The 21,916-nt window shown below is 62.0% G+C and overlaps 1 protein-coding gene across 1 annotated transcript; it reads right to left on the bottom strand.

Annotated features, from left to right (window-relative positions):
• Positions 1-2,478: 2,478 nt before the first annotated feature.
• EPS8L2 (EPS8 like 2) lies at positions 2,479-19,939 on the bottom strand. The gene is made up of 20 exons (XM_049652023.1): positions 18,540-19,939; positions 17,437-17,544; positions 17,295-17,350; positions 16,467-16,531; positions 9,561-9,722; positions 8,866-9,015; positions 8,719-8,798; positions 8,494-8,636; positions 8,347-8,417; positions 8,054-8,180; positions 7,741-7,829; positions 7,462-7,536; positions 7,104-7,252; positions 6,734-6,979; positions 5,398-5,503; positions 4,620-4,733; positions 4,153-4,225; positions 3,814-3,994; positions 3,573-3,705; positions 2,479-3,425 (listed from the first exon to the last, which is right to left on the bottom strand). The coding sequence occupies exons 1-20, from the start codon at positions 18,590-18,592 to the stop codon at positions 3,342-3,344; spliced, it is 2,265 nt and encodes a 754-aa protein (XP_049507980.1). The 5' UTR covers positions 18,593-19,939; the 3' UTR covers positions 2,479-3,341.
• Positions 19,940-21,916: the final 1,977 nt, after the last annotated feature.

The raw sequence follows: 21,916 nt of genomic DNA, 5'->3' as shown, positions 1-21,916 counted from the left end.
GTCCCGAGGAAGTTTTGTGTACGTAGGTTACCTCTATCGATGTTCACTATAGCAGAAGATACGACTATGAAAACGGAAAGGCACGCGCTCATCCTTCCTTCGACAACAGCACCGACAGACCAGGCGCCGAACCACCCACGGCACGCAGCTCGTCAGCGGCACGAGGCAGGAGACACTGGGAAGATGTTGTTTTGGGGGTTTCCTGAGGCTGTTGCCCCGGGGCCCGGAGGTCGCCGCGGCTCAAGCAGGTGCGTGGGTCCCCCGGTCACTTCCAACCCCCTACGCGCCCGCCAGTCCCGAAGGAATAGGTCTCGCGTTTGCCCAGTCCTCGTCAAGCGTCTGAAAACCCTGGCTTAATCCAGACCCTGAAACCTCACAGTACCCCACCTGGCCCGCTCACCCCTCAGACCCCGCTAAGCGTCAACAGGTAGGCGAGCCCCTGTAGCTCGAGGTCGAGCCACAGTCACGTGGTGGTATCTTGGGGAGCCAGCACTCGAGCACAACGAGCGCATGTCGGCGCAAAACAGGTACTCTTCAAACAACACGGCGAGAGGAGGGGCATCGATGTGTGTTGTGCAAATCTGGACGCCGGGCCTCATGCAGGAAGGAGAAGGAAAAGCCTCTTTTTAAATGGCAGGGAAGCCTCCCCACCCCCCCGGCCGCCCCGTGCGGGCTCAGCCACGGGATGTGAGATCGGCTGTCGAGGAGGGGGAGAGGGGAGCCACACCGATCGTGGGAGGGCCACAAAGACGCGCCTGTCCCCGAGACAGAGACGGGCGTTGTCTAAGGAGACATTCGCTCCAGCGTAGCCGGGCACAGGGCGGATGCCGGACGGCAGCCCACCCCCCTTGCCCAGTGTGCCGCTCCTGGCTCCGCCCACGGTCAGACGCTCTGTGGTCCCCACCACCCCTCCAGACCCTCCTCTTCCCTGCTTGGCCAGTCCGGTGTGGGAGGCGAGGAGGTGAGAGGTTAGTGACACAAATCAGGCCAAACCGCCTTGGAGTCCCACTCCTCCCCTGCTCTGGGGCCCTAGGCAGGTGGCCTGGCCCCTCAGTGCCTTGTTCTTCAGCCTTGCCTACTTCACAGACACTGAGGTCACCAGGGGGCCAGGGAGGGCGGAGCTCGGACATCCCCAGTCTGGGAGCCCTGGACAGCAGTGCCCTCAGAGCAGAGAGCACAGTGACTCCTCACAGCTGTCCTGATAGCTATGGGACTCTGGGCCCATCACTGCGCTCCCCAGCGCAAAGGCAGTGTCCCCAAAGCCCGTACCATCCCGGTGAAGGCAGAACCCTGCTGGGTGGGGGCAGGGGGCGGGCGAGTGGGGGGACTGGGAGCAGGGGGAGCCGGGGTCCCCACCACTGCTCCAAAGGAGGGCTTCAGCCAAATAGGGCTGTGGGGGGGGGGGGGGCGTCCAGTCAGAGGCCTATCCCTCCCGGTGGCTCCGGACTGAAGGTAGCCGTGGGTTTCTGGAAGGAGGGCCAACACCCCATCTGATCCCTTTTCCTTCTGCGTACTATTTCCCTGTCTCCCGGGTTCTGCCTGGGAGGATCGACCTTCCTCTCCCAGCCTCGGGTCTGGGGGAGGACCTTCCTCTCCTGGGGTGAGGAGGCCCCAGTGGTCAAGGCTGGGTGGTGGTCCAGAGGGCACGGCAGTCCCAGCTCCTGCTGACCCAGCCCTGCTGCCTAGACTCTGCCCCACATGGCCTGTCCCAGCTGAGAGTTGGGGCTTCTGAGGCCTGAGGGCGGGGCCGGGCTCAGGGCCAGACCGGAAGACAGCCCTCTCCGTCCCCCAACCCCACAGGTACAACCTCTGCCTTCGAGCCCCCTGCGGTTGTCCTGCCCGCCACATAGAGACCCCAGGACTGGCCCACCAGCTGCGTGGGGGAAACACGGGTGGAGATGCCCCCCATCCGGCCAGGTACTAGGGTGCCCCCTGGACGCCAAGCACCACAGCACTCAGAGCTGCCAGCAGAGGGCGCCAGAGGCCTCCTCCGAGGGTGGGGCCCATGTGAGCTCAGGTGGGCACTGGCCTGCGGTCAGGTGTCCTGGGGTGCAGAGCGCAGCCCACTGTGTGCTCAGGGACCCCTCCACTCCTGCACTGACGCCATCACAGCTGACGGCCAACCCAGTCCCATGTCCGTCCATCCACGCCCTCCCCTAGGGTGCCTCCCTCACTCAGCTTGGGGCCGAGCTTGGGCCTTCTGGACCCCTGGCCTGAGTCAGGGGTCACGGCCAGCAGAATGGGCAGGGCCCCCCTCAGGCCCTCACCTCCCAGAAACATCCCCCAGGCCCGCTCGGACACACGTGCAGGTGAGGGGCTCCTGGGCGCACCCCCTGGAGTCAGGGGTAAGTGGCCTCACTTGGGATGTCCATGGCCTGCCCTCTGCCCAGTGGCTCTTACAAAGGGTGCCATTGCAGGGGGGAGCTCCAGGCCCACACTGACCCCATCCCCACCCGCAGGAGACAGACTGGCTGCGAGCATACTTAACTGGTTTAATGACACGGCCTTTGAACCTTGGTCACCTGTCATCTCTGCAGAGTTCGGGGCTCCAAGACTCACCCACCACCCACACAGCACGCAGGGTGAGCCCGGCCTGAGACCCGGTCAGAGAAAGTTCCTTTCTTGGCCTCTGCCTTGGGGGCGGGAGCGGCGTTGGGATGGGGGCGTCGAAGGCCATGCTTGGGTGAGAGCATATCCAGTCCAACCTGGCTCCCCGCTCCCCGAAAGGGTGGAGCACGCACCCTGCCCCAGTGGAGCCTGGAGCCACCCCCCCGGCCACCTTTGGGGAGCGATGCGCTGGGTGGGTGCTGTGGGCCATGCCTGGGGGCGAGGCCCCGCTCGGCGCCCAGGGTGGCTGAAGCCTCCTGCCCTTCTGGCCCACAGCCCATCCACAGGCACGTGAGAAGCAGCAGCCAGGGGCACGAGGTTGGGGCCAGGGTCACAAGCGCCAGGAGGAGCCCCCATGTGAACGGGGGGGGGGGGGGGGGGGGCAAAGGGTAAGTCCCGGCTGCCTGCCTCGTGGGGGTCCTGTGGCCTCAGGGAGGGGGTGGGTCTGAAAGCCGGGAAGGGGGCGGGGCGGGGCTGGAAAGGCCACGGCTCTGGCTTCAGGGGCAGGTGCGTGAGGGGCTGGCATCTCCAGGCGGCTAGTTTGGCGGAACAGGGCCTTGGGGCAGGCAGCCTGGGGGGGGGGGCCCGAGGCGCTGGGGAGCCTGAGGACAGGCCACGTGCCACGAGGCAGGTGAGGCGCCCCCAGCCGCCCCCCACTCCACGTCCATGATACGAAACATACACACATCCAAAAATAACCCTCCACGCGCTGGGGTGGGCCCTGCCGGCCGGCTCTAGCTGTCCTCCTCCACTCTCCTCTGGTTCTTGGAATGAAACCTGCTCATGAGTTCCTCCAGCTCCGAGCCACCTTGCTGCTTCTGGGGAGGGAGGGGTGCGGCAGCCTCAGCCTCGGGCCCCGCAGGCCAGGGCCCCGCAGCCTCCCCCTCCGCAGGCGATCTAGGAGCACCGGTAGGGGGGGCGGCGGCGGGGAGCGAGGCGCGGGGCGGCGTGGGACGCCCACTCACCTCCAGGACCGCCTTCTGCACGGTGAGCTGGCTGTACACGCGGATGCCCTCCTCCCCACACACCTTCTTCAGTTCCTCTTTGTTGAGCGAGAAGAGCTGGGGTCCGGTCAGAATGCCCAGGTTCTCCACGATCCTGGGGCCGGGGGCGGGAGGGGGGTGGGCGTCGGGGCGGGCCCCCCCCCACCCCCCCAGGTGAAGGCCTCACGCACCCCCGCGCCGCCCCGCCTGCGCCCCCGCTCACCGCGGGCTGAAGGCCTTGGCTTCCAGCCAGGCGCGGACCTCGTGGGGGTCGGACTCGTAGGTGAGCGGCAGGCCCACGGGCTGGCTGCGCTCCACGCGGAAGTGCCGCTGCGGCTGCGTTTTGATGTTGCTAATCTTCTTGATGAGCTCGTCGTTGACCTCGTCCATGTGGTGGATCAGCTCTGCGGGGGGGCACCCTGCACTCAGGCCCCACCCGAGCTGATCCAGGGCTCCCCCACACTGGACGGGGACCCTCCTCCCCCTGCCTCCCCCAGGGCACCCCGGGCCGCGGACCCGCACCCGTCCGCCGGCCCTCATCCCCCGGCAGAGCGCCTCTCACCTTCTTTGTTCCCTGCGAAGCTTGGGGGCAGCTTGTGGGCGGGGCTGGCAGGACCCCAGTATTTCAGACTGGCCTGCAAGGGTGGGGGAAAGAGGCGAGCGGGTGGGGGTGCCATCAGCTTCAGCTCCCCCCCTCCCAGGGCCTGGCCAGCAGGCAGGACTCCGGGACTCAGAGCAGGGGGTGGGGTGGGGTGTTTGAGGGGGCGGTGGGGGGGGTGTTTTGTGGGAGGTAGGGGGGTGGGGGGGTGAAGGATGTCGGGGTGGAGGGTGGGGGGCGTGGGAGTGTTTTCTGGGGGGTGTTTTATGGGGTGTGTGGGGTGGGGGGGGTGGGGGTGAGGGGGGCGGGGGTGTTTTGTGGGGGGGTGGGGGTTGGGGTGGTGGGGAGGTGATGGGGGAAGGGGGCATCTCTCCTGAGATGTGGCTGCACCCACTCCTCCACGACAGCAAGGTCCCCCTCCTCCCACTCACCTGCTCTGGGGGGACGTCCTCCAGCCGAGTCTCGTCCAGGATGCTGCAGGGCACGTAGCCGGCCTGGCCGCTGCGATTCCGAAGCTTCCACCACTGGTGGCCATCTTCCAGCACCTGTGGGCACCCCTTCCTCTCGTCACGGGCACCAGCGCAGGGTGCGGAAACCCCTCTTTACAGGTGCGCCAGAGAGAGTTCTAGGCGTCTCTAAGCTCAGCCTCCCCCCAGTCCTATGGGGCTGCCATACCCCCCCTAGGAGCCCCCGCCCTGCCCAGCCTTCCATCCCACCCACGCGGCTACCACTCCCCACCCCGCTGCAGCGGCCTCCTGCAAGGTGCCTCTAGCCTTGTGCATGTAGATCACCCACCCCCCCCAGCCCGCTCCACTTTCTGTCCCCCACTGGATGGCCTGGATTCAGGACTGGCACCAGATGGATGGGGCCTCAAGGGGGCTCCAGGGCTGGGTGTGAATGACGAACCCTGGCTGAGCTGGAGGGTCCCCTAGATGGGCACAGGGAAGGCCCATCCTCCAGCATGAGCCCAGCCTAGCCGACCACAGGGGCCCCTGGGCCCCCTCTGAGAGCCCCAAGACCGGGAAGCCTTTCAGCCAGGCTGTTTGGGGGGGGGGGGGGGGGGGGGCTGGGGACCCAGACTGGAGTCTGGGGGCCGCGGTCCCGGGGACGGGGTTGGACAGACGTGCCACGGGCCAGCATCAGGCAGCCTGGCTGCTGCCTGCGGTCCCCCCCGCCCCCCTCCCCCCCACAGCCCAGGCCCCTGCTCACCTCCAGGACCTCGTCCTTGAGCACTGACAGCTCGTTGGCATTCCGGGCCGTGAAATCATAGAGGATCCTGACGTACTTGGCCATGGCCGGTGCAGGTTCGTAGCCCCTGCGTGGAACAGGAGGGCTGAGGCCCAGGGCTGGGCCCGGGGAGCAGCTTCGCAGGTGCGTGCTGCTCCTGTTCAGCTCTCTGAGGTCGCAGAGGAGACAGGCTGAGGCGCATCAGCCGGGAACAGAAACTGTGACAGCCCCAGAGCGCCTGGGGCCCCACGCGGAGGTGGGGGCCGTGCAGCGGGGTGGGACGCCGGGGCCTGTGGGCACAAGGCCTGCCCCAGCCCAGCCCATCTCAGGGGTCTCCGGGCCCGGCCCCCCAGGGGAACCAGAACCAGGCCTGTACCCGAGAAATGACAGGGCACTGCCACGCCTGGAAGCAGGTGATCACTGAGGGGGGCAGTCGGTACGGCACAGAGGACTGCCCACGAGCTGCAGGGGCGTGGGGTGAGGGGCTGCCCTGACCGAGGGTGTTCCGGCCACAGCAAGGAGCTGGCCCGTGGCTGCCCCTGGGCTGGGCTGTCCCCCCTGGTCAGTCTGGGCAGCCTCCTCACACAGCTCTGGGCCTCGGGACACCATGCAGGCGAGGGGGCCGAGGCTGACGTGGCTCCAGAGCCAAGACTGGCCGGGCTGGAGATCAGAGAATGAAAATGTGTCTCCCAGTGTGGCCCTGGGCGGGGCACCAAGGACATCAAGCTGCCGGTGTGCAGCAGAGAGGGGCGTGCTTGTTTAAGGTACAGGTTTCGGCCCCCTCCCCTCCTGAAACCGAATCCTGAGATCTGGCAGGGTGACGAGCATCGAGCATCGCAGACAGATCCGGGGCCAGGAGTGGGAACAGAAAGGAGGAGGTGGGGGAGGAAGGGAAGGGAGTCCCCCAGGCCCTGAGTCTGTTGAAGGGTGTGGGGGGGGGGGTGGTGGGGAGAACGACTGTCCGTAGCTCAGACTTTCAGTCTCCTCTCTGGCTCTGAGGTTAAGCCTAAATCAGTGCCAACGAGGTGACAGGGATTGGTGACCTCACTTAAGTCCGGCGCCCTAGTAAACTTCTAACGGTAATTCTGAAACACACGTGAGAAGACGCAGAAAAGGATGATGGGTTAGGCTGATGAGTTTATGGCTAGTTTGGGATATGTTTTAAAGTTAGAAGGAAAACCTGGTTCTAGTTTGGAAACACGCTGTTTTGAACCTCACGAACAAAACATTTGCCGCCACCTGGTGGCAGCATACTCACGTCAGAATCTCCGCATTTCTAGGAGTGAGCGCCGCACTCTCGTTTTTAAGAGGAACTTACCTGTGAGCCTGCGGGGAGCTGACCGGTGGGAGGACGTCCCCCGGAGGTGTGGGCTCAGGTACGAGGCTGTGTTTTGGGGAGTTTCGAAAGGATGGTCGGCTCACTGGAGTCGGCTGTGGGGAAGAAGGACCACCTGGGCTTGGCACGGGGTGAGGGCCAGGGCAGGGGGGCGTGGAGAGGGCAGTGCACAGAGGTGGGCTGAAGAGGCGGGCACTGGTGGAGGACGCAGACGGCCGGCGGCGCCGGGGGGGGGGGGGGGGGGGGGGGCTCTCCCCCCCCCCCCGGGGGGGCCCCCCCCCCCCCCCCCCCGCCAAGTTCGCACCCCACGCCCTGCATCACCCCTCCCCGCCCTCCCTGCCTGCTGACGCACCGGGGGCGTGTCCACGTCTCCCCCAGTGACTCCCACAGCGTCATCTCCTTGGGAACCAGGTGGCCTCGCAGGAAGCCCACGGCGTCGCGGGAGAGCACGGGGCTGGTGACGGAGCATGCGATGTCTGGGCCCCCACAGGTGCTGACGATCTGGGGCACAGCGGGGGTTCAGAGAGGGCCCCGCCCGCCGGCCCCCAACCCCAGCTCGCTCACTTGCAGCGCCACAGGCCAGCACGCTCGCAGCGTGGACGCGTGGCCCCAGCTGCCTGCCCGAGGTGGGCACTTGCGTCCCCCCACCTTCAGCCAGGGGCAAACCACCCCGGGGCCCCGCTCCCCACCCCACCCCCAGCCCCAGGCACCAGGTCTAGCGGTCCAAAGAGGAAGTGCACCAGTTCCGCAGCGCTGGGGTTCTGGATGTGCTTCTGCAGCTTGGCCTGGGGCGGGGGGCACACAGATGGGCGGGGGGATGGCGTCGGGGATAAGGGGGGCAAGGACCCGGGCCCCCCCCAATGTCGGCACAGAGGAACGGGACGTGGGGGCAGGCAGACGGGGGGGATGGTGTCCGGGATAAGGGGTGGCAAGGACCCGGGCCCCCCCCAATGTCGGCACAGAGGGTGGGAAAGAGTTGGTGTACTCACAAGCAGGTTGATAGCCAGCTTGATTTTCTGGAAACAGTCAACAAACTCGGCCTCCGAGGGGGGCCGTGCCCGGAGCGTAAGGACGCCCTCTGGAATGTGGGGCAGTGGCTATGAACCTGGCTGGCCCAGTCACTGCCCCCGGCAGCCAGCCGGCAGCCACCTGCTCAGACTGGACCTCTTGCAGCCCAGTAGCCACGTGTCCCCGTGACCACTATCCATCCGCCTCAGCTGCACCTCGGTCTCTCCATCCTCTCAGGCATCCCCCCAACCCCAGCCGCTGTCCCCTCCGCCCTCCACCCCACCCCCTCCGCACCTGCTGGCCCCTTCTTCCCCTTCTTCTTCCCCCTCTTGCGCTGGTTCAGCTGTTTGAAAGCCTCGGCCGCCTTCTGCAGCCGAGCCACGAACCACTCGATGTCGTCCAGGGCGCAGTTGAGGATTTGCTGGGGTCAGAGCGGAGGCAGGGGTCAGTCTGAGGCGCCCCCACCAGCTGCAGGGACACTCCCACGCACTGTCTCTTGGTCCCTGGCCTGGGGGAGGAGGTGGCTGCTGGCTGGGGGCTGGCCGGAGGGGCCCACGCCTGATGGGGGCTCGGGCCGCGAGACCCACCGTTTCCTTCTCTATCTTCTGGGCCAGCACAGCCCGCGGCTCCTCGTCCTGCGACTCCCGACGGCGGAAGCCTGGATGCGGGAGGCAGAGTCAGGTGCCACCGACGGCGGCCGCCCCCTCCCGCTCCCTCCGGCTCCCTCCGCGTACTCGGCTCGCTGAGGGGCACGGGCGGGCCCACTCGGTTCTTGCTGGACGGAGAGTCACCGCCGTGGCGCTGGAAGGGGATGGGGGCTGGGCCCTTGGGGGCGGGCAGGACCGACTGCCGCTGCCGGATCTTCTCCCGGTGGCCCCTGCAGTGGGGGGGGCAGAGGCCCGCTCAGCCCGGCCCCGCCGCACACCCGGCCCTCCCCGCCGCCGCGCTCCCCCACCTACTTCAGGGTCTGCGGCCGCATCTTCTTCCCCAGACGGCAGTCGGCCAGCGCGCTCTCGATGTCCTCGTGCACGAGCTCCGCCTGGCGGGACGGGGCGTCAGGCCGGCTCGGGACCCCGCCCCCGCCCCGGCCGCCGCCCCCTCCTCACCTCCACCTCGTCGCAGTAGAAGAAGTGGATGTCGGGCTTGCTCTGCTCCGAGTCCTGGCACACGAGCAGCAGCACGGACGGGTAGCGCAGCTGGTCCAGCACCGTCTGGCTGTGCCGCACGGTGGGCAGCGGGAAGTTCTCCAGCTCTTCCTGGGAGGCAGGGGGCTCGGGTGTGGGCTCGGCGGTGCCTCCGGGTCGCGACCGCCACTCGTGACTCGAGCGCGGGCACCGCCGCGGACGCGCGCTCCCAGCCCCGGGGGCGCGGTGCGGGGGCGCGGTGCCCGGGGCGTGGGCGTGAGTGGCGAGCCCGGCCCGTGGGGGGGCGCCCGCGGACACAGACGCACACAGGAGGGGCGTGGCTCCGACGCAGACCCAGGCACGGACTCTGCCAGGCCGTGTGGCACGCCGATCCCCGGACACAGCCAGGCCCTGTGTTGGTACGGCGGGTGGACGGGCTCTTGCCAGGGGTGGACAAGGCGCTGCTGTTGTGACACGGCTCCCCCGGATGCTCAGCCCCGCCCAGGTCTCCCTGCCCTGCCTGCTGCCCCGCGCCCTACTCGGCCTGCCCCGCCCCCGCGGGAGCCCCCGCCCCCCAATGCAGGCCCCGCCCCCAGATGGAGCCCCCCGCCCGCGCCCCGCCCGGAGGCCCCGCTGAGCGGCTGGGCCGTGTCCCCGCTGCCCTGCCGCCACCGCACCTGGGACTCCACGTCCAGCAGCCGCAGTGACTGGTCGTTGACCTGCAGCAGCATCTCCTGTGTCCAGACCTTCTCCTTGGAGCTCAGCTGCACCAGTTTCCGGATGGCGTCCTCCACAGACGCGATGGCCTCACTCTTGTCCATGATGAACGTGGCCAGGTGCTGGGGACGGGCGGGGGAGTCACTCTGGGGAGAGCCCTCCTAGTGCCCAGAACCAGGGCCGAGGGGTTGCACCCCGGGGGCCTGAGGGGTCATGCCCAACCCCGGGAGCCTGGGGGGGGGGGGGGACATCCCCTGCCCTGGGGGGTCTGAAGAGACACAGCCCTACCTTAAGGGGAGGTCTCTGCTCTGCCTTCGTGGATGTCCGTGGGGGGCGCGGACATGCCCTGATAAAACCCTTGGGAGTCCTACACAGACGATCCCTCACCCTTCCCCATCTCCTGTAGCTGGGCTCCAGGAATGCTAGCCTTCCTGCTCCCCAGAAGACCTGGTTCAGGGTCACCGCAGGGCCTTTGCGTGGTCTGTCCCCACCTTGCCTCCCCTACTCTTCTCCAGCTCTCTTTTCCTTCAGGGCTTTGCTCAGACCTGCTGTTCCTGCCTGGCCACGGCATCACTCCAGCTCCTGGCCTGCCTTGTTTTCATTGACCACGATCCGACATTATGCTGAACATGATGTGCTCCTTTGTTTCTTTTCTGGCTGCTGGGTTCCCTGCTATCTCCCCAGTGCCAGGGACAGTGGCTGGCACACAGTGGGCCCTCAGTGAATATGCTGGAATGGCCATGTGGGGAGCTCATGTGGGGTGGGTCTTGGGGACTCTTGGCCAGCCAAGCCCTCCCTTTCCAGGGACCCTCCTCCTTCCTCTGTCTCCAAGACTGACCCAGGCTCCTCCTCCCTCCAGACTCCCCCATGTGTCCCACCGCTGAAGTCAGTCAACAATGCTTCGACAGTCGGGGAAACACTACATTAAATTCCAGGTAGTCAAGACCCAGCTACAAAAGTGCTAGAAGAAAATACTGGATGATTCCTGAAGATCTCAGAAAGGCCTTCTTCACAGAGGGACTTCCCTAAACAAGGAAGAAAATCCAGATGCCCGGAAGAAAAGACCCAAAAATGTGACTTAATCTGCTTGGGAAAAAAACAAAACAAAACCAAAAAAACACCATATACGAAGTAAAAAAAAAAAAAAAAAATTCGGAAAAACAGATGTAATAGATATAGTGAAGGCTAGTTTTCTTAATATTTATAAAGACCACTATGCATTACAGTGACAGCTCTTACTTGTTCAAGGCTCTACTTTGTTAAGCAAAGTTATTAAGAATACCGATGATAAATGAATACACAAATGAAAAAGATCTGTGACTAAGTAAAATAGTAACACCCCAGTAGGAAAATTGGCAAAAGACACGAACCGAGAGTCTCCAGGAAAACCAACATAACTAACTTTTTAATATAGGAGACTGCATATAATCTCAATAAAATAATCGTGAGTGCAAGTCTGACGCTACTACTTCTGAAATGAATCAACTGCTGAACGTTTTACTTTTTTTTTTCTTCAAGTTTATCTATTTTGAGAGAGGGAGAGAAGAGAGCAATCCCAAGCAGAGCTGGACGTGAGGCTCGAACTCACAGACCATCAGATTATGACCTGAGCCAAAATCAAGAGTCGGATGCGTGACCGACTGAGCCCCCCAGGTGCACTGTTTTACCTCTTCTGTTGCCCAGCGCTGACAGGTCCTTGCGGGTCACATGTGCAGGTTAACTGTGCAGAAGTGGGATCCCCACCCTGCATGCACCTGGTGCTCTGGGGAGAAGCCCAGGACACCTGGAAAGGCGAACGCACTCCCTTGTCACAACTCAGATAACCTGAACACGTGTGCGACGTGGCACGGGCACCAGGCTGCTCCCTGCAGCACTGAGTGTGACAAGAAAGGGTGGTCCCAAGCTACGTGAGCATCAGCAGTCAGAGGGATCAGTGGGCAGCGGGACATAAGGCTGGCCGTCCTCGCGAGGCAGGGGGAGCCCCAAAGCACACGTTGTTAGCAAAACCCGCACACTGGATGGAAACCCCGCACACTGTGCTCTCTGACCATCGTGGTGGTAAAATAAAAATCAGTACCGTTCGATAACTAGAAAACCCTCAAGTAATTGGAAATTCAGCAACACGCTCCTACATAACAACCGATGGGTGAACGAAGGCACGAGAGAAAGAAGAAAATACTCAAGAGACAAACGAAAACGAAAACACAGCACAGCACAACGTAGAGACGCAGCACGAGCAGCGGGCGGGGGCGTTTGGAGCTGCAAATGCTCACACGGTCCCCAGGGAAAGGCAGAAGATGTTCCGAACTGGATGACAATAAAGGCATGGGCATCAGACTTGCAGGATTTCGCTAAAGGAGTTCATGGAGGGGGACGTACGGCCTTAAATGAATATTAGAAAAGAAGGGATGTTTGGGGCACCTGGAGGGCTCGGTTGGTTGAGCGTCTGACCTCGGCTCAGGTCATGATCTCACAGTTTGTCAGTTCGATCCCCGAGTCGGGCTGGCTGCCGTCAGCACAGAGCCTGTTTCGGACCCTCTGCCCTCGCCCCCTCTCTCTCTGTCTCTCCTCCGCCTTGCATATGCTCTCTCTCTCTCTCAAAAATAAATATTGGGGCGCCTGGGTGACTCAGTTAAGTGTTTGACTTCAGCTCAGGTTATGATCTCGTGGTCCGTGGGTTCGAGCCCCATGTCAGGCTCTGTGCTGATGGCTTAGAGCCTGGAGCCTGCTTTGGATTCTGTGTCTCCCTCTCTCTCTGCCCTTCCCCAGCTTGTTTTCTCCCTCTCTCAAAAATAAATAAACATTAAAATAAATAAATAAACGTTAAAAAAGAAGAAATATTTAATATCAGTGATATAAGCATTTCCTTTAAGAAACTAGAAAAAGACAAATAAAACCCAAAGTAAGTGGAAGGAAGGAAATTAAGAGCAGAAACCAACAAAGTAGTAAACAAACAATAGAGAAAAATCAACAAAGCCCAAATTTGGTTCTGAAAAGATTAATGAAAGTGATAAACCCTAGCAAGATTGATCAAGGGGCGGGGGAGGAGAAAACACAAATTATTAATAACCAAAAAAAAAAGAAAGGAGCATCTGTGTGGTTCAGTTAAGTGTCCAACTCTTGATTTTGGCTCAGGTCATGATCCCAAGGTCATAGGATCGAGCCCTGCACTGGCCTCTTCACTGACATCTTGGAGCCTGCTTGGGATTCTCTCTCTCTCCCTCTCTCTCTCTGCTCCTCCCCTGCTCTCATGTTCAAACTCTCACTCTGTAAAAAAAAAAAAAAAAAAAAAAAAAAAAATCTGGGGCACCTGAGTGGCTCAGTCGGTCAAACATCCGACTTTGGCTCAGGTCATCCTCTCACAGTCTGTGAGTTCAAGCCTCGCGTCGGGCTCTGTGCTGACAGCTTGGAGCCTGGAGCCTGCTTCGGATTCTGTGTCTCCCTCTCTCTCTGTTCTTCCCCTGCTCTCACTCTCTCTCTCAAAAATAAATAAAGATTTAAAAAATTTTTTAAATCTATCTAGAGACGTGTGCACTCTAGAAAAAAAAATATATATGCATGTACTCTCATGCTCTTTAAAAAATATATTCATATATATAACCTTTCTTTCCCACAAAGAAAACCTTGCATTTAGAGGGCCTCATAAGTCAATCCTAACAAATACTTAAGCAAGAGATAAAAACAATCTTTCACAAATTCTTTCCGAAAACCAAGGAGGAGGGAATACTTTCTCACTCACTTTTCTAAGGCCACCATAATTCTAACACCAAAACTCGTCAAGGCTTTGCAGTAAAAGAAAAATTACAGACCAACATCTCTAATAAAACATTAATGCGAAAACAAAATATTAGCGAATTCGTGCATCAACACATAAAAAGAATAACACACATGCACACATGAAGTCTGTCCCGGAAACGCGAGGTTGGTTCAACATTCGAAAAAATCCTATCAGTGTGACTGACTTACGTTAACAGTAGTGAATACACCTCTGTAGATTCAGAGACAGCATTTGACAAAGTTCAACACCTTCCACGACGAAAGTTCTCAGCAAACAAAGAATGGAAAAGAGCTTCCTCGGTAATAAAACGTATCTACAAAAATACAGCATATACAATGGGGAAATCCTGGATGTTTTCTTCTAAAATTGGACACAGGGCAAAGATGTCCACTCTGCTGCTTTTACTCAGTACTGTGCTGGTGATCCTAGCCAGGGCAACGAGGTACGAAAAGTAACGTGGCTCCGAATAAGGTATCAGGCGCTGTATTTCAGACAACCTGATTGTATACAGAGTAAATTCGATGGATCTACAAGCAAATCACTAAAACAAGTAAGTGAATTCGGCGTCTCAGCGCACTCAGTCACTGCACACAAGTTCAAAGGTTCCTCCGTGCGCTAGCCACAGCCAATTGGAAAATGGCTTTAAAAGAAAAACCAGTACCATTTACAACAGTGTCGACAAGTCAAACACCCGAGGAGTGTTTTAACAGAAGACACGCAAGTCCTCGGCGGTGGAAACAACAAACGCTCCGAGAGAAGTCAGAGAAGCCACTGATACGGGACGAGATCCCGCGTCCACAGGCGGGAAAGACTCGGGATCATTTAGATGTCAATTCGCGCTACGTGGATCCAGAGGTTTGACTCAATGCCGGTGAAAACTCTAGCGGGCTTTTCTGGGGGCGGGGGATTGAAATGGACAGTTTGATTCTAAAAGGTAAGAGCAAGCACAAAGATCTTGGAAAAGTCGAGAAAATCTTGAGGAAAATATAAAGTTGGAGGGCTCACATCGCCTGATTTCAAGGTTGATAATACAGCTGCTGCAAGTGAGAGACCGTGAGGCAAAGGGGTCCGTGGACAGATCCGTCCACGTTCAGCTAAACATTTCTTGACTAAGGCACCAAGCAAGTCAACCTCCGGGAGGAGGACAGTCTTCTCAGTATGGCTGCACGTTTGCTACAGGGAAAAACTTAGCCTTAAGTCTCATACCCAAAAACTAATTTCAAATGGATCACAGACCTGAGTGTAAAAGCCTCAACTCTGGAGTTTCTAGAAGAAAACACAGGAAGAGATCTTCAGAGCCTTGGGTCAGGCAATGACCACTCCCCACCCTCCAAAAAAAATTCAAAACCCAAGAAAACAGCCCTGACCATAAGAAAAAGTGGATATGGTTGGATATCATCAAAATTAAACACTTCCGCTCCTCGAAAGACAGGTCACATCAACAAGCCAGACTGGGAGAAAATATTTCTCATCCACACACCTGACGATGTGCGCAAACGACTCCTCGTGGTCCAGAAGGCGGATGTGTACACGCAGGTGGACAGAACGGACCATAGGAAGGGTCGCCAGGGGTGGGGCGCGGCTGGTGGAGATGCCCCCCCCCCCCGCCACTGCAGCCTACGGCACAGACTCTTGTTGTACACGTGTGCTTTCTTGAAATAAGTTTACCAAGCAGAACAAAGTGTTATAAGCTATATGAATTCAGTTATGGGAAGGGAGGGATTCTCCAAAAAGTAAAGCTTCAGGGATGTAGGAGAGCAGTGTTGTTGACAGTGGGGAAGACTGACCACCGGGGTCAGCATGACTGAGCTTTGGGGTAATGGAGCTGTTGTGTCCTGACCACGGTGGCACTGACTGCAACAGAACCGCCCCCCGCCCCCCTCAGCTTCACTGTATGCTAACTTAGAGGCTTTAGCAGCCCCCCACTGCCAGGGTGGGTCTGATCTTGCCCCCACCTCCCACCCTCTCTCTGTGCCTTGGCTTTCTCGTCTGGGAGGGCCAGGCCAGACCACTCACTCCCCCAGCCTTGCTGACTGCTGGGTGGGCAGGAGGGGTGCCCCTGGGCTGGGGTCTTTCCACAGGCTAGCTTGGACCAAAGTCCAGAAGGGCTGGGAGTCCCCAGTGGCAAAGGACGGCAAAGTCCCCACGACCCCGAGAGAGGCGGCTGAGCTGCCTGGGAAGACCTGTCCTCACTAGGTACCCTGCCCTTGGGCCCTGAGCCAGCAGCAGCCACCAGACTGGCAGGGAGGGCTGCTCCCTCAACACAGCCCAATTCAAGAACCTAGGGACTCCCAATGTCTCTGCGGACCCATTGTATAGACCAGGAACCTGAGGCTCAGAAAGTAGTGACACGCCCGGCTTCTGTGGGTGTGAGGGGGTTCTATGTGCGTGTGGGGGTCTTCATCTTGCTGGTCCAGGGCCCCCCTTCCTGGTCCAAGCTCTTCCTTCCTGGTCCAAGCCCTGCTTCCTGGTCCAGGGCCCCCCTTCCTGGTCCAAGCCCCCCCTTCCTCCCTTCTCAGCCATTCTCAGCCCTGTTGTCCTACAGGTTTGGACAGTGGCTAGGAACCAGGAAGGTCACTTAAAAAACATATTTCCAGAGTTCTAAGTGTGAATCAAAACTGACCTAGAGTAAAAACCCTCCTGAGCTGGCAGCTGGTCTTAAGTTCAGTTAACCAGTCTGGACTTTCGCTGAGCCCATCAGAACTGGCCATGCCAGGCTTTCTCTGCAGAAGCTCGGGAAGTGTGTCTTTGTCCCACCTAATGCCTCCTAATCTAGTTCCTTGTTTGGGGGCCAGGATGGCCAGTTTCCTTCCAGCAGGTTTTCCCACCCGAGCGTTGCCAAACAGCACCCGAGGCTTGTCCCTGCCTGGCCTGTGTTGGCCACCGGCATCTCCCCTCCCCTGACATAGCTCCAGGGCTCCTGTGTCCCCCAGACTGTGACCTTCCCAGGACTGGAGGACAGGCGTGGGGCAGTCCTTGGCTCTGGCTGCCCGCTGTGGGTGTCAGAAGCTGGGCTGACCCCTTCCCTCTGTGCCTCAGTTCCCACACCTGCCCAGGGACCGGAGTGCTCCTCAGGGGCTGGCCTCACCTGGACATGGTACTGGGAGGTCTCATGCATGATGATGTTGGAGTTGGAGTACTTCTTCCTCTGTTCTGAGCAGGGAGCCACCGGTCACTCACCCCAGAGGGCAGGACCCACAGCCCCTAGTTCAGGTGGGACTGGACTCCCAGGTTGGGCCACAGGGAGGGCCAAAAGGAGGCGAGGGGTGCTGCCACCAGAAAGGACTCAAGGGTATGAGATGTGAGTGATCCCCTCCCCCCCAGGATGGTCCCTGCCTAGGAAAGGACCCCCAGCTCAGAGCGGTGATAGGGGTCTGTCCTTGAGGGGTGCAGGAGTCTCAACAACTCCTCCCATGGAGGCCCCTTGCCAACCTTCCGGGGAAGGGGTCCAATCCAGGGCTTCCCCCAACTCCCAGAGCTGCCTGCCAACATCTCCCGGCCCCTCCCTGGCGCTCCTGACTTTCCAGACAGGGCACCAAGTCCAAAGGCACAAGTGTGTGTCTGCGGGGAGGGGCAGAGTCGGGGGAGGTCCTGGCTGGCCAGGCCCCGCCCCCGCGGAGCAGACACCTGGCGCTCCACCCAGCCTGAGCCCCGCCCCCCTGGGCTATCTGGTTGCAGCGAGGAGGGCGGCCGAATCAATATTGATGGTTCCTGAATTATTAGTAAAGGCCTCTCTCCTTACGGTGAGGGAGGGAGGGGCCTGAGCAGCTAGCTGTTGCTTAATTAGGGTCCGGGGGCCTCCTTCGGGCACCCAGGGCTCACGTGCCTCTCCCCTGGTGCCCCAGCCCCAGCACAGCCTGGGGGGAGGGGAGTGGGCGAGACCCCACGGCCACGTCCGTCCAGGAGACTCACTCACCAAACAGGTCCTTGGCACTCATCTTGGCCACACCGTCCGACCGGCCCAGGCTGCCGCTGCAGGGGAGGGGCGCCGTGAGGGCGAGGCCCACACCGCGCCCCTCCCTGGGGACTGCTCCGCAAATTGGGGTGTGGGGACTCACTTGGCAGCACCGGGGCAGCAGCTCACGGACCCCAGCTGGCTCATGGCGTCCTCGGTCGTGGCTGGCGATGGGGGGGTGATGGAGGCCTGTGTGGCCTGGGTCCAAGGCCTAGTGGACAGGGTAGCCGAGCTGACACCTCACTGGGGCCTGGTCAGTGGCTTCAGGGCTCCCAGGGCGCGGCTTGGTCTCCTGCTCCACCCACCGCAGGTCCAGAGGCTGCAGCCCTGGCGTCCTGGCCAGATTCCCCAGTGTGCTTGGGCGGGGTGTCCTCAGGGAGCAGAGCCCTGCCTCCTGGATGTGGCAGGACCTCCCAGCCCATGTCCCAGCTGTCAGACGTGTGCCCCTATCTCACTCCAGACCCTTGGTCCTCCACAGGGAGCCCCAGGACGGGCCAGTAGAGGGGTCCCACTCCCGAGGCTATCTGGCGTGGGGCTGCAAGGACAGTGTCCTGGTGGTTCTGAGACGGGACTGGGGGAGGAACCACCTTCCAAGCAGAGGGAATGCATGTTCAAAGGCCCTGAATCAGGTGGGAGCCAACATGAGAGGACAGCAGCACAGGATGAGACTGAGTCTGGGATGGGGTTGGGGGGGAAGGTGTGGCCCTGGGGACCCAGAACCCAGAACCCAGTCCAGAGGGAGCCCACCCTCAGGGGGGTGAGCAGAGCCTTGTATCCCTGGGCCAGGCTAACATGTCCTATGGTGTCTGTGCCCAATGGGGACCTCTGACAAGACTGTCCCTCTGTGGGGGGTTCAGTATTGGGGGTCTGCTGGAGTGGGTACTCATAGGCCAGGAGTGCTGGTACCTGGGGGTGGGGAGCACCCTAGGACTTTCTGGTTTGATCAGGTCCCACCTACGAGGAGGGCTTCCAGGAGGTGTGAGGGGTCTGGGGGCTTCGGATCACCCCTTCCCATGTGCCACTGAGGGTCCTGGCTCTTTCAGGATGGGTGGGAGTAGGGGCTTGGTCAGATTCCTCTGACCATCTGCCCGTGGAGAATGTCCGGAATGCTCATGACCTCAGTGAGTGAGCCAAGTGTTTGCTTAATGGGATTCCTGATGGGCTGAGCCAAGGGCACTGGGCACGTGTGTCCAGGTACACACACACCTGGGCAAAATCCAGGCCTCTGGGCACACACAGACAAGCACAGGTTGACACATGGCCCTTCTCCTTGGGGAGCCTAGGCTGAGAACACTGTGGCCTTCACCTCCCTGGAGCAGGGTGGCGGGGGGCCTCGGCAGGGCCAGCCAAAGAGCTGAGTCCAGGAGCTGGCATCTGGGTTGGGGAGCAGCTGGGGGAGGGGCCGCCTACGGGCCCATTCCGGTCAGCTGACCGGGGCAGGGGAGCTGGGCAACCCCAAGGGAACCGGACAACACCTGGGGCCCAGGCTGCACTTTGGTTTTACTGCGGCCATTTTCCGGGTGCAAAGGGAAGGCCAAGCAGGGTGCCTGGCTGGGCCGTGGAGGAGGCCCCAGCAGGGCAGGGAGGGTGGAGGCACCAGACCCAAGTTCAAATTCCAGCTCGTGCAGGCAGGCCGAGTGACCTTGGGGAGGAGTCGGCTTAAAGCCCAGAGGAAGCTGGGCGGAGTCCTGGAATGGGGGGACCCCCCCCCCCAGGCGCTGGCTGTGCTGGGGTCTGGGAGCTACAGGCTGGGGAGGGCCCAACCAGGTTGGTAAGCAGGGACAGGCCTGGGAAGCCTGAGTGGGGGAGGAGTGGGCTTAAGGCTCACTGGGGAGACAGGCACAGAGGACCCAACAGACAGGGCCAGAGGAGTGACGAGCCACTGAGGCCCTGTTCTAGGCAGGCATCAGGAGAGGCCTGGGCAGGGCCCTGGGGGGTGGGGGGAGAGTGCAGAGGTAGGGAAGGAGAGACGTCACCAGCTGGGCCCCCGCTCCCAGCGCTGCTGGGGCCACCTCCACCTGGAGTGGGGGCAGAGGTGGTTTGTGGGTGCGCCTGAGAAGCACCTCAAGCCTGCCTACCCTCCTCCCCTGCCACCAGGGACACCTTCATGCACAGGGACCACCCCAGGCCAGCCTGGCCCAGGGAGGAGGGACCCAGGGTAGCCTCAGGCGGGGCACCGGCAGGCCCCTGCAACACAGCACCCAGCCTCCTCCTCCCTGAAACTCCCACACCCCTTGACCCAGAGCCTGACCCTAGCCTGATGTTTCCTTCTCGCTCAGACACCCAGGAAGTGCCTCCTGACCTGACAAACAGAGAGCCACTGGCTCACCTCTGTCTGGTGTCTGGCCGCCAAGGAGGCCCAGCCTGTCCCATGGAAGGGGGGGCGGTTTGGGGCCCCTTCACCGGAGGAAGGGGTCCCCCCCCCCTCCCGCCAAGCCCGGGGCTGGGAGGGGGCCGGCTGACTCAGGTCACCGCCGCCGCCCCAGGACCAGGCGGGGCAGACCAGGCCGCAAAGGCACCGGGCGCCTTGGCCGCGGGTTCGGCTCAGCGCTCTCGCACCCCGTTGCCCCTGGCGCCCCGGCCCGGCCCAAGGACTCAGGCCAGAGCCTCCAGTTTCCCGGCTACCTGGGGAAACTGAGGCCGAGCCGGACCGCCGTCCGTTCGCGGGGCTCCTGGGTCGCTCCTTGGCCAAAGCGCGGGCGGCTGCCCGGCAGGTCGGGGTGCGCTGGGTGGGAAACCGTGGGGGCGCTCACCTGCTGCTCCCGGCCCCGTGCCCGCGCCGCCGGTGGGTGCCCTGGTCCGCGCGTCCGTCCGCACGTCTGTCGTCTCCTCGCCTCGGCGCCCAGGCTCGGGCAGCGGGAGGGACGCGCGGCTGGGCCGGGCCGGGGCGGGGCCGCGAGGAGGAACCCGAGCGGCAGGTTAGAGACCCGGGAGCCGGCGGGTGCGGGGGGAGGGGTGGGGACAGGACGAGGACGCCCCGCCTCTCCGGCTCGGCCCCGCCTCCCGGGGCTCCCCGCGCTCGGCCCCCCACACCCACCCCCGTGGCCCCCTGGACCTGCAGGCCCCACCCACCCCCAGAGCCGGGGCGCCCGCGGACGGATAGGCGGATCTGGAGCCCCTCACCGCGGAGATGCGCCGGTGACCGAGCAGGGCGAGGCTCTGAGATCTTCCCTAGGCAGGCCTGGATGAGCCCTAGCAGATGCCAGGTACCCCCAGCCTCAGCTGCCGCGGCAGAGGGGCTCTCTCTGGGGCCCGGGGACAGACTCCCCTCCCCTTCAGCCGGCCTCTCGGCTCTGGAGGGATGGGGGGAGTGCTAGGGCCGGGCTTTAGTCTGCAAGTGGGTGTCAAAGGTATGATCGGAGGCCAGAGACCCCAGGGCTCTGCGCGCTGAGCCTCCCGGGCCGGAGAGGGGCCCTCTCCTCCACAATTCAGGAGATCCTATAGTCTTTTCTCGTAGCCTCAACCAACATGGGCATCCCCAGAGGGATGTGGGTGTCAGACGGGAGGGTGGGGATCCTGTGGCCCAGACTGTTCACTGGTGCCAGGGACCAGAACAGGTGGGGGAGGGCACTCCTGGCAGTGCCCCCCTCCTTAGGCCCAGGCCCCACCCTCTGCCCTCAGCATAGGGCAGGGGTCCTGAATGGACTCCCAGGATGCCCCTGCTCAGCCAGCTGGCTGGGAGGAAGTGGAGAAGGGGCAGAGGGCAGGTCCGGGCAGCGGTGGGCACCCCCTGGCACGTGCAAGGACCCAAGGGCTCTGGCTATGATTCCCGGGGTGGTGTGGGGGTGGAAACGGGTGTGTCAGGAGGCAGGGTCCCAGGGCAGTTGGCCTTGTTTGCCTGGCACTGACGTGGAGCGCTTCCTGGGGAACCGCCTGGGGAAGGGAGGCACACTCAGTCCTTGACAGTCAGTGGCACTGCCTTTTCACGGGTCACCAGGACCCCGGGGGGGCGGGTCTCCCTGCCTGCTGTCTGAAGCATCACAGGTGAGCTCTCCCAGGTGGGGCAGGAAGTGGCCTTCTCCTTGGGCCCAGCCCTGCCCCCGAGCCCTGGCAGGACCTGGCTTCCTGGTTCTCTCTCCTACTCGGCTGAGCACTGGGAGAGGAAGGCACGGGCCTGCCCTCGTCCTTCCTGGAGACAGAGCCTGGACGGGCAAAAAGTGGGAAGGCCGGCACACAAGGGAGCAGCTGAGGTGGGGACTGTAGCACTTCTGAAATGAAAGTCACTGTCCCCAGACCAGGACTGACCCTGATCAGGAGGCAGCAGAGAGCCTGGAGTCCCAGGCTGGCTGGTGGCCACGTGGAGCTGTGGTGCCCTCCGTGGCAGCTGACTGCCACCTGCATGTAAACAAAGTGATAGGGGTGTCCGGAGCCCAGCTTGGGGCAGGAGATCATGAACCCTGAAGGCCACAGGTGTCCGGCTGCCAGAGTCTGCAGGGGAGCTGGCTGGGCGCTCCCAGAGGCAAGCGCACCCATCCCGTCCTTCCCGAGTCCGCACGGCGCCAGCAGCAGGGAAGGCAGTGGGGAGGCGGGAGGACGCCCGCTGGTCCGGAGCCAGAGTGGGCAGCGCAGAGAGGTCCTGCTCC

This window comes from Panthera uncia (genome assembly GCF_023721935.1).
Source record: "Panthera uncia isolate 11264 chromosome A3 unlocalized genomic scaffold, Puncia_PCG_1.0 HiC_scaffold_12, whole genome shotgun sequence".
NCBI classification, from domain to species: domain Eukaryota; kingdom Metazoa; phylum Chordata; class Mammalia; order Carnivora; family Felidae; genus Panthera; species Panthera uncia.
The sequence above is the reverse complement of the archived record's forward strand: the minus strand, read 5'-3'. Positions and strand labels throughout refer to the sequence as shown.

Coding starts and splice junctions, on each gene's coding strand:
- EPS8L2 (XM_049652023.1), bottom strand. CDS start 18,592: ATGTGTCAACCTGTGCTTGTCTGTGTGTGCCCAGAGGCCTGGATTTTG. Junction 8,637..8,718: donor ATGCGGCCGCAGACCCTGAA/GTAGGTGGGGGA, acceptor CCCCCACTGCAG/GGGCCACCGGGAGAAGATCC. Junction 7,537..7,740: donor AGCTGGCTATCAACCTGCTT/GTGAGTACACCA, acceptor CCCCCGCCCCAG/GCCAAGCTGCAGAAGCACAT.